A 12380-nucleotide genomic window follows, 5' to 3' on the forward strand; every position below is an offset into this window, starting at 1 on the left:
TGAGGGCCTATTTTGAAGTACCTAAAGTGGATGGCTCTCAGTTGGATGTTTTGTTGTGCCTCGCCATGGATCACAGAAAAAAGCCTGCAAAGATGCATCATTGCTCAAAAGGGGAAAATGAAGGTGGGAAGCAGTGTAGAGAGGAATGCCTCTTCCTTCTCCTTTCCCTTCTGCTTCACTTCCTGCTTTATCTGAGGAACAGTGGCAGTGGTCAGTTTCTTTGTCATTATTGCCAGTCTTCTATATCTTCCATCAACATCTCCTCAACATCTTCTTTCTCATCTTGGCCCTCACTTGATTATGATGAACAGTTGCATGCTTTGGACCCTGTGCCAAAGGAGAAGGTAGTACAAGAATCAGACTGCCATGTTTTTTATATATTTGGCAGATAACCTGCAGATACAAATGGAGTAGGAGCAGCCAACAATCAGGTCTGGAATATGTTCCATCAGTTACAGTTTCAGTCTACTCCTTGTCTGGCAATCAACAAAGAAGGTAGAGTTATATAACAGAGGGAGTGGGAAGATCCAGAAAAAGCAAACTTTCATTATTTTTATCACACTTATATCAGGGGTGACTGCAAACCTTTAACAGTAAAAACATAATAAACTATGTTTATTATGTATGTACTGTAAAAGGGACGGAGTCACGGGTGACGACAGGGACAGAGGGGGGAGTGTACAGCATTCCCCCTCAGTGTGCATGTATGTTTGGCCAGCCGTCTCATGCTGGGCAAACATACATGTACACTAGGCTCTCTTAAACCTGGCAGTACAGTGTTAGTTTGGAGACAGCAGGCAGAGGCTCCCACTGTGCCTCGGAGCGCCCTGGCTTGGTGCTCCATCTAATCGTAATGCTGCTTTCATGCTGCCATCAGCATGAAAGCAGCATTAGGATTGGGCGCAAGGCAGGCCTGGAGCCTATGCCTGCAATGCAAGACCTGAGCGGATCAGAGCGCCGAAAAAGGTATGTTTTATTTATTTATTATTATATTCTTATTATTATTATAATATATTTTTGTCATCCCCTGCCCAACCACCCCACACACAAGCACCCCCGCCAAACCACCACCACATGCCTCCTCACCCCTTTTCCTTCCCACGCGCATCAACTGACTTAAAATCTTTCGGAAAAGGAGAAATACAACTTCGATTAGTGGTGAGAATGGATCCATTACCTGCAAACCTGGCAGAAAGATCTTTGAGAATCGCAGATGATGTTTCAGTGTCAAAAGTCGTGGATTGCAAAGTGGAGTCCGTTCTAATGAAAAGGTCTGCAAGTAAAAAATTGGCTGTAGGAGCAGCAGTACATTCAGTATATGCATTGCAGCCATTGATGGATTATTTTCAAGTTATAATGGCAGCTGTTCAAGATGGGAAGACTTTTTGGAATTATTTGCACATATGGAGTGCAAGCAACATTTTTATCTGATGTTACATGCAATAGTCCTAAGGCTGCTGTGTTTTTCACAGTCTCCAATGTTGTGGCCTGTCACCATATTTATCTGAGACACTGGAATCCGTGACACAAAAATCTGAATTATTGCCTGTGCCCTTTTCTGTGAATCGTCTTTTCTGGGGACCAGCGGAAGCATTTACTTTGCAGGGCATTTAAGAATCAAAAGCATGCACATCAATTCAAATCCAGTCTTAATGCATCAGATCCGTCACTCTTGAAAGAGAGGTGTCAAAGGGGACTATGTTTCAGACTGGAAAGGATAAATTCAAAGAATCCCTTTCTTTCAGAGGCTGAAACAGTCACCCCCACTTCCTTCTCCTAAGTTCTGGAAACAGTCTTGACCATGCCTGTGGAGAGGGGTCTTTCGTTCATATTTACACCAGCTTTGGCAAGACAATGTATTATATGCGTGGGCCCTGGAAATAATAAATCATAGGTACTCTCTGAAGTTTCTCCACAGTCAGGACGTGTTCATCAAAACTGTGCCTGAGAGTCAATGCTTTGTCTAAAAAATTAACAGAACTTTTTACAAGATGCAATCTGCCAGGTAGATGATGACTTTGAATCTACAGGATGACTACCTCCATATTCTGATACTTCTCCCTCCTCAGAAGGTCCTAAGATTGTTGGTGGAGGGGCAGCATTCACTGTTTCATATAGAAATGGGGTCTCTATTTGGCAGAGGTATTTACCTTTGTCCAAATAGGGACCACAATCCTATTCAGGGTAAGTCACATACAATACAAACTATCCTGTGCCCACCCTCTGGTAGTTTAGTACTGAGAAGTCAGGCTTAACTTAGAAGACAATGTATTTGTGAAATAAATCATGCAATACCACAGTGAAAACATAAAAAAAATACACCACACATGTTTAGAAAAACAGATGACACGTATCTAGTTAAATTAAGGTTAAAACAATAAAGATTCAATAAGCACAAGTTGAAATATTACTTTTGCAATGTTTAAAAAGAGTCTTAAATCTTAAAAATCAACAATTGTCTCTTGTGTGCAAAAAAGTATCTGGTTTGGGTCAAAATTACACGCACGGAGACCGCAGAGGAGGAGATGCTTGGAAAAATAAGGTGTGCGTCAGATTTTTGGGCGCAGCACAGATGATGCGTCATTTCTTTCCACACTGCAAGGTGCTTTACGTCGATTTCCGGCACGCAGTCTTGGTTCCTCACTGCGATGCGGGGATCTTTTGGCACCCAGGGACGATGCGTGGAAATCCTGGGCATGCGGGATGAGGTCACAGGCGATGCGTCGATCTGGTAGGCGATGCGTTTAATTTTCTGTCGCACTGCAGACGCTACGACGATTCTTCACTCAAGAAGTCAGGCTGCATTATTCCAGCTCGGCTGTGCATCGATCCGGTAGCGCTGTGTCGCATTTCCGGTTACAACGCAGGCGGTGTGTTGATCTTCGCTCCGGAAGTCGAGCTGCATCGTTCCGATTCGGCTGTGCAACAATTTTCTCGTTGCAGGGCAAGCTGTGCAGTGATTTTTGGCATGCAAGGATTTTCTTTGAAGAGATGAAGTCTTTTTGGCCCTGAGACTTCAGAAAACAGGAGGCAAACTCAATCCAAGTCCTTGGAGAGCACTTCTCAGCAAAGACAGAGGCCAGCAAGGGAGCAGGGCAACAGCAAGGCAGCAGTCTTTTACAGTAAAGCAGTCCAGGTGAGTCCTTTGGGCAGCCGGGCAGTTCCTCTTGACAGATTGCAGTTTCAGATCCAGAAGTTTCTGATTTGGTGGGGTCAGAGACCCAGTTTATATACCCAAAAGTGTTGCTGAAGTGGGGGAGACTTCAAAGAGTGGTTTTGAAGTGAACAAGTTCCCCTTTCAGTACAGGTCTGTCTGTCAGGGTCCAAGTAGGGGGTTTGGCAGTCCATTGTGTGAGGGCAGGCCACTAGCCTTTGAAATGTAAGTGTTCCGCCCTCCACCCTTCCAGTCCAGGAAGACCCATTCAGTATGCAGATGAGTGCAGGTGTGACTGAGTGTCCTGTGTTTGTGGTTGTCTGTGTGGAATGCACATGGGCGCGGTCAACCAGCCTAGCCCAGAAGTTTATTAGAGACAGGCTGTAAGGCACGGATGGATTTTAGATGCAGAGAAATGCTCATTTTCTAAAAGTGGCATTTCTAAAATAACAATATAAAATCCAACCTCAACAATAAGCAGAATTTTCTATTACCACGCTGGCCATACTAAATATGATCTAGTTACCCCTTTCTGATCAGACTCTACCACTCAAACAGTATATGAGGGTAGACATAATGCTACCCTATGAAAGGAGTGAGCCTCATAGTAGGGGAAAACAAATTTAGGAGTTTTCAACTACCAGTAGATATAAAACACACAGGGGCATGTCCTGACTTTTGCCTACATAGCACCCTGCCCTATGAGTTACCTATGGCCCACCTTAGAGGTGACTTCTATGTAGAAAAAGAAGGGTTTAGGGCTTGGCAAGTACTTTTAAATGGCAAGTTGAAGTGGCAGTGAAACTGCACACACAGGCCTTGCAGTGGCAACCTGAGACATGATTAAGGGGCATCTTATGTGGGTGGCACAATCAGTCCTGCAGCCCCACTAGTAGCATTTAATTTACATGTCCTTTGCACGTGTAGTGCACTGTACTAGGGACTTAAAAGTAAATTAAATATGCCAATTGGGTATGAGTCAATGTTACCATGTTTGAAGGGAGAGAACATATGCACCTTAGCACTAGTTAGCAGTGGTAAAGTGCACAGAGTTCTAAAGCCAACAAAAATTAGGTTAAAAAAAGTGGAGGAGGAAGGCAAAATGTTTGGGAGTGACATTGCAGAGAGGTCATTTCCAACACTTCTGTTCAGCTTGACATTCTTACCAAAGGTCTTTGTAAAGCTTCCAGTGCCGTTGTTGGCCATTCTCCATGACAAAAGGATCTTAGTGCAACCTTACCTGGAGGACGAGCTAATTCACAAAATGTCAAGGAACACTGTCAAAGAGCGCACAAAGATGGTGTGTTGAACTTTGAAACTTCACAGGTATCTGATCAATTGCAAGAAATCCTGTTTAGTTCCAGTACACCACCTGGAGTTCATTGGAGCCCAATTCCTGATGCCCATGGATCATATCTCACTTCAGCAATAAAGAAATGTTACATTGGGCCAGCTGCTGGTCTGGCAAAGCTGAATGCTGCATCAACAAGGGAGTAGCTTCAGTAAGTCCAAAAGAAAAGGGAGGGAGGACAAGATCTTGTTACATTATTTCATACACTTTGGTAACTTGGTATTATACTTTAAGTCTCCATGCAGGCTTCATGTGTTTTTGTGGTACCTGTGCTTGTTTACGTATTGTTTAGTAATTTCTAGATCATTGAGATACACTTTGACAGAAGCAGGAGGAGTTGATACCTGTGGCAAGTAGTGTTGGGGTGAGTTACAGTAGTGGTTAATATCCTCAAGCCTCTCAAGGGGTCACTATGGGGGTCATTATGACCCCAGCGGTAAAAACCACCTACTGCTGTGGCATTGGCCGCCAAAAGACCTCCGCCGCGGCAACCAGCCGTCTGCCGTATTATGACCACAGCCGGATTTCCGCCAGCAGGATGGTGGAAATCCGGCTGTGGCCATGCTGGCGGATGGCAGTAAGGTGTTGCTGCTGCCAGCAGCAGCGCCACGCCAGTGGACCGCCGACGACCATATTATGAGAATAGGGGGGGGCGGTGTTGGGTGTGTGTCTATGTCTGTGTGTGTGTGTGTATGCGGGTGTGTATTGCATGTTGTGTGTGTGCATGAATGGATGTGTGAGTGCGTTTATGTTGAGTAGTGTGAATGCATGTATGTATATGTGTGTGTGTGGATGTGTGTGTGAATAGATGTATGTATGCGTGGATGAATGTTGGAATGGGTGTGTGTGTGCAGGGAGGGGTGTGTAGGGGGTCTGTAGAGGACAGGAGGGTGGGGGGAAAGCTTTGGAGGGGGCGGGCAAGACCCTTATCAGTGACAGGGGATTCCCTGTCACTGATAGTGCCTACAACCATGGTTTTCGTGGTGGTAAGGATGCCACGAAAACCATGGCAGTAGGAGGGGTCATAATCCCGCAGGCGGGAAGTGAGGGCCGCCGGGCTGGAGAGTGAAGTCTCCAGCCCGGCGGTCGGTGTGGTACATTGGCAGTTTACCTTTAGTCAAACCGCCAATGTCATAATATGGAGAATGGTACCGCCATCCTGTTGGCACTACTTTCCTTCATATTAACGCGGGCCGCCAGGGTCGTAATGAGGGCCTATATCTTTTCCTCATCTATTGATCTCAACTACAACCAGAGCAGGCTGGGGAGCAACACTGGTTGATCCATCTGTTATGGGTAAATGGAATAAGGAAGAGAAATTCCATTCCTCAACCTAAAAAGAAATTAAAGCAGTGTATAATGCTCTTAATTTTTCCCAACTTCCTCCAAACAGGGTGGTATTATGTGAATTGGACAACACAATAAAAAAAGCCTATCTAAACATTTATTCGGGGATGGGGTCACAGACACTAGCATCTCTGAGGTATCTAGTAATCACTTGGGCAGGGAGCCACCTAATTGCACTCTCTGCAACTTATATTTGGGGGAAGGAGAATATAATGGCAGACAGGCTGAGTAGAGCCTTTCTCCCATCACACAATTTTTGTCTAGCATCTCATATATTTGAGGGAATATGCCAAAGGGTTGGAACTCCTCTGATACTTCTTTGCCAGTGCTGAAAACACTTTTCTGCAACATATATGACCAGGCAACCGGAGGAGAGGTGCTGGGAGTGGATGCTCTGACCTACTCCTCTTCTTTATTCTTTCTCCCTTTATCTTGATAGCCTGGCTCCTGGTTAGTCTTCAGAAGGAGGTGGTAGATATTGTGCTTTATGGCTGAAGATGAGTTGGTTTCCATGGCTGAGATTAAGGCCCAAAGTACTGGAGTGAGTCTTTCCTAATAGATCAATGTCTGTTAAGTACTCCTGTCCTTCTTCCCGTGGCAAGTTTTGTCTAGAGCCATGGCTGTTGAGAGGATGGGGTTGAAAAATATATGTATGTAGGAAACCTTATGACCATCATTGGGCTTCTTTTACTAAATGGTGTGATGAAAAATCCAGAAATCCACCAGATTGTGAATCGAGATGGACTTTACAGTTTCTCCAGAAAGGAGTTGAGAAATGATTGTCTGTGGCCAATTTACAAATGAAATGACCAGCAATCAAGGCACCAAGGGCCCTTGGGTGATTGAGAAGATGGAAGTAATTGGCAGTAGACTGTTAAATGCCTTCTCTTTGCTTAGACCCTCAATAAAATTGGTGGTTTCTTCATGGACCATCTGTTGATTTTGTCAGCATTACAGTCTTGTCCCTTTGGCCATGTTCAGAAGTTGATCCTAAACTCCTGCCTGTTATTTTTGGTTGTTGTAACATCAGCAGGTAGATTTGGAGAAGTAGGTTCTTAAGCGCTCAAACCTTCATATATGAGAATATTTTTTGATAAGCTCTTTATAAATATAGCACTAGGTTTCTGTCCCAAGGTTATGCCTACCTTTCACAGGGAACAGGCGGTAAATCATACTTCTTTCATTCTGGTTCCTTCAACCCCCGAGATTAATCGCCGCATACACTGGATGTGCTCAGAGCAATGGAGATCATTGTCACAATGTCTCAGGGGTATAGACTGTGTGAAAATCTTTTTGTCACTGTTGGTATTTTTCACTATGGTTGGAAAGCTTCAGTAGATGGTACTAAGACATGATTTCTATGGCCTCTGCTTCCCAGATTTCATCTCTTCCAGGGAAAGTGAAGGTTAAATCCACTCAGAAGATAGTTGCATCTTCAGTGTAAACGCTTAGGACATCTTTTATGAATATATGCAAAGCAGCCGCACGGGCTATGCCGTCTGCCCTTATTTCCCAATACAAGTTTAGATGTGGGTGATAATAATTCAGTATAGCTTTAGAGGCTGACGAAGTTGGCTATACCCGGCCATTAAAGGCACACTCCAGCATTCGGCTCGGGCCTTTAACAAGGGAGCTAGATTTGAATTGCTGGTATAGCCCAGCTACGAAGAGCTATAAGGCTATTAGAACATTCTGCCACTAGAGGGCAGAATCTTCTAATAAATAAAACAAAGTCCTCACAGAGCCTGAGGGGATTAAAATCCCCTCTAGCTCCATGAGGCCTTTCTTCACAGCTGTTGCTGTGAACAAAGAACATTGGGATGTTGAGGCTCCAGGCTTTTACCAGCCAGTAAAAGCCCAGAGCACTCCATTGTCTCCAAACAATCCAGTGTTCTAATAGAGTTTGGATCCAAAGTATTGGTGTTTGCTGTGCCCTAGAGAATAGTTTTCTTCTTTGATGATGCAAACATCTCATTAAAGTCTTGTTTTTGAATTGCATCATTATGGAGTTATGTATTTCTAGGGAATGTGGTTGCTGTTACTGCTCTATTCTATCCTCATTTAGTAAGTAATGGTACGAGAAATGGGTTGAGGAAGTACTATTCCGATTATGTACGAGTAATCCTTATTACTCCAAATGCCCATTTCTAATACCTTTACTTTTATCACTCCTTTCTCTTATTCACAACCTGGATTACTTTATGCTTTAGGATGACTGTTAATGAAGATTACTGGTACGTAGTCAGGACATTTCTCCTCCTGATATATCCAATCCCATACCCTGCATACTTTATATATGCGTGTATCCTCTACTTAGATTTTAGACAGATGTGGAACAATCTGAAATCTGCTGACCTTTTGAGTCATATCGGAGATCAGTGATCTAGTTGTAATACTACTGCTGTTAGTTGAGCCACCCAAGAAGAATACGTTGATTCCATAGCCTGTGCATCTTTTGATTATCCAATTAATATCCCCTAAATGAGAGTTTATCATGTTTCGTGTACTCGATGTATAATGTGAATATCTGCAATCATAACAAGTTAGTTGATGTTCATCTACTTTAGTAGCCCGATTTACTCAGTACTGGCGTCAAACCTAGCCCCACCTTACACATTAATAAATGTTCTTCGCAAGTGTAATGTGTCTCCAATTTTGATTCTGTGAATCAAGGTTGTGAAGGTGTCCTTCCAGTTTGTTTTTTGTGTTCACCTAAGTTAAACCTATGTGCACAAAATAATTTGAGAATTTGTTCCAAAATTAATTGGTATTATGCTGAAACCACAGTGACTATGGCAGTTAGAGACAGTAGGCTTTCAAAGAGATACTTAAAATGCACCAAGCAACTCCCTTAAATCCTTGTATAGGAATCTTAAAATTCAGTGCCTTGTTCTTTTTAAAAAATATGAATTTATGCTGAAAGGTATTGAATTGATTTAATCCACATCACCTTCATGTTTTCCTCCAACAGCTTGCTGCAGCAAAAGATCGAATAGTGTCTCTTCAAGAAGAACAGCAGCAGTTGCAACATGAGAATGCTTTAATTCGTGAACAAAGTGAAAGAAGTGTGGCAGTAAGTAATATGTTTCAAAGGTACTGGAAAGGACTTGAGGTCATGGCCATCAAACGACTGCGAGCTCTTCTACTAATCACTGTTAATGACACTTAAGCCCCGTGTCCCAGTCTAACGTAACCACATATAGCCATTCTTCATTTAGATATCCTAATGCTTTTGATAAACTGCTGCTGCATTACCAATTAATAGTTATTCTATCCTGTGAGAGAACAAGCAGGTGAGGTGGTTGGCCGTTCACCAAGAATTAGACTGTTGTGACCAAAACTGACTTGCTGATGTACCAGGTTGCCATAAAGGATAGGTTTCATGTGCATATATTCATATTTATATAATGGTATTTACCATAAATTATTGAATTACAACGTCAGTCTGACTTTTAATTGACAGTGTCATGGTGAAGAATTATATTTCGTAGACATTTTATTTTCAAATATGTTGTATTATTCAATACAGAGGATGTTATATCTAAGTAACGAAGGGCCACAGTTACTTTCCACTAACCTGTCTTGTAAATCAGCAAAGGAATGATGTTTCATGTTTGCACTGTTTTGTTCCATTTAGGGAGATCTGTAACTGTTTCAATCAGACTGCACATCCAGCATCCCATGGACACTACCATACTACACTATGTTGAAGTCTGGTGAGACTAACTAGATAACCCACCACACTGCTCTGTATCCTTAGAATACTAATCCACTATGCTGTACTGCTGAGAAAAATGATGAAGTGTGATAAGTTAGAGTCCCTAGTTTATGGTGCAATGATGGCAGCTTATGGCTACTAGAGTACATAGAGAATGTTGGGTTAGTGCCACAGGATACAGTGACATTTGGTAGGTTAAGTGTCCGAGCGTGCAATGCAGTTTGGTGGATTAGTGCTAAAGCAGTGCCTGTGATATTTTACAATCACCGAAACCAGAAAAATTGTCCTGACTTACCCCCGACTGCACCAACAGCAAGTTGCCAAGAACAGTATGAAAATAAAAAGTGGAAAACAGAGGTAAAAATAAAACAAATCATGGGAGAGACCCAAACTCTAATTCATGTTTATCGGAAAATAGCAAGCAACACAGCAAATTAATTAAAGACTAGCAGCATTTCAACTGTCCAGAGCTCTCCCTAGAAACTGATCAGTTAGAACATAAGGCTAATATACATAAAATGTAGGACGGTTTATATAGGTTTTTTCTCAGTACAAGTCTATGGACCCTAAGCACAGGTCAGAAATGTTTTGCAGACATTTGCTAATGTATAACCTTGAATAACCGGGTGTCTGGGCCTACTAGAGCCATGAAAGTTAACAAACAGATTTAAAGCTAAGGGATACTTGAAACCAATGAGAAGCAGTACCCATATTTTTGTAGAAAATATATTGTACACCCTTTATCATACAGATTTATATAAAACAGTAATACTTGTAATACACAAGAATGTTGATTATGTTTTCTTAAGTCACCTCCAAATGTCACAAAGTTATTTCACATGTATTAACTTAGTAACAGTTACATAGTTATTGATCCCCCATTTCTTTTGCCACACTTATTTGCAAGAGCCACATCTAAAAATGAGTTGTTATAATAAATCACAACAATTGGATTGTATTATTACAGTGGTATTACATTGCCCTAATGTCTAGGCCTTTGTCTTTTTTAAGTTGGCAGATACAAGAGAGCAATGAGCTGGCGAATGGGAAGTGTCAAACTTGTCTTATCTGAAAGGGCCACTTTATTGGCAAGTCCTGCTTTCTTGGCAATTCCATTCAAAGCCCAGTTGTTGTGTCCAGTCCAACATCATCTGTAGGGGTTGACTATTTTGTCTTAGATTTGCCTGAACGGATAGGGCAAGAAAAGCATTGTTCAAGCAAGAGGAATTGGGCATTGCCTGCATGGTGTGATGCTGTACCTGCAAATGAAATGTACTTTTGCCTGGCTTTTTTCTGAAAGAAAGTCTTGATTTTATTGAAGATGCAGATACTTTCTTTCCTTGCTCCATATACATAGCTTATAGTTCCCTAAGTTTTTCCTTGTGAAGCAGTCAAAACATTAACCACCATGGCTAGATTGTTTCAGAAGGGTTCTGAACCCCTGTCCACATACCAGCTACAGTGTCCTACCCAGTCAGACGATAAGCCTTATGTTTCCTGGTGCCCAAGATAGGTGTATGAAGTGAGCAGGATGTCAAATAACTGAGATTCTCTAGCATACCCTTACATTTGCCAAGCAACTAGAACTGGGGAATGATCTAGAATCATTTCATGTGGATGTCTGTGTGAATTAAGAATTAGACTGAGAAAGGTTGGGATTAGAATGAGTTAGTCGGAAGAAAGTTCCAGGATAGTTAGGAAGCAAAGTTGAGCTTGCCAGAACAGACTCACCAAACCTGGGCAAGCACTTGTGAGATCATGATAAAGAAAGGGAAAGCACAATTGAGAGACCAGTCTTCGAGAAAGGCATCCGTGGCCAGTTCCTATGGGTCATGTCTCCCACTGTAAAAGGATGGGAGTTGAGTGTTCAAATGTGAAGCAAAGAGAACTATTGTGAATGACCCCCACCTTGAACAAAGACTTGCAGATTGAAGAATGAAGATGCCAGTCACTTGAATCCCAAATGTGCCTGGAATACTAATCGACAATTATGTTGCGATTGTGTGGCTAATATTCAGCTTGAACAGATCGTTTCCTCTGCAGGCAAAATTCCCCAAAACCTTCTGCTAACTTTACTAATGGTTTAGTCCTTTATCCTGCCAAATGGCTGATATGTTTCTGCCATTAAGAGGCTAGAGCATCTTACTTTGTCTTTTGCTAAACTGTTGCTTGCAAGAGAGCCAGCAAGCATCTCTAAACAATTTAGGTGCAGAGATGAATCATCCTCCAACCATGTACAGCCATTTGAGAACAGGCCACACCTATCACCACAACCTGATAAGCTTGCATTGTACTCTAGTACTATATCTGGGGTATAGGAGAAGATTGCTACGGTTCTAGGCATCTAGATGGGTTCGCCATCACTGGAGTTCTGAATGGGATTTCTAATCTAAATATATGATATCTGAGGAAGAGATGCAACAGCGAAGACTGCAGATTTTTAGTCTCTAGAGGGCACAGTAATATAAGGGACATGAACATATTGCTTGATTGGAAGATACCAGTAGGCTTCTCTAACTGAGCCAGTAGCCTGAGAGATAATGAGGGCATGTTCAGAACATGAAGAATGTTTGTCTTTATCTTTCTCACCTTGGGTTGAATTAATTGCAAGATTGACTTGTCTGAATCAGGAAGAAAAGAAAAATTAGGCATTCCATCTCCCTTAAGGGAATTGGAGAAGATGTCTTTTGATTTGTTAGAAAATCTAGATTCTGAGGTAGGTTGGTGAAGGCTGGTAATTGTTGTCTTACGAGATGTCTGGCCTGGGCTACAAGCTAAAAATCATTCATGTAGCCAAATAATTGTATGCT

At 42.2% G+C, this 12380-nt stretch overlaps 1 protein-coding gene across 4 annotated transcripts in view; it reads left to right on the plus strand.

Annotated features, from left to right (window-relative positions):
* RUFY1 (RUN and FYVE domain containing 1) overlaps positions 1-12380 on the plus strand; it is a 475292-nt gene that overhangs the window by 251585 nt on the left and 211327 nt on the right. For all 4 annotated transcript variants that reach the window (XM_069199306.1, XM_069199308.1, XM_069199309.1 and 1 more), the window contains exon 9: positions 8824-8925. In XM_069199306.1, the coding sequence (XP_069055407.1) occupies positions 8824-8925 (102 nt within the window). The remainder of the gene's footprint in view (positions 1-8823; positions 8926-12380) is intronic.

Source organism: Pleurodeles waltl, chromosome 7 (genome assembly GCF_031143425.1).
Source record: "Pleurodeles waltl isolate 20211129_DDA chromosome 7, aPleWal1.hap1.20221129, whole genome shotgun sequence".
Lineage (NCBI taxonomy): Eukaryota > Metazoa > Chordata > Amphibia > Caudata > Salamandridae > Pleurodeles > Pleurodeles waltl.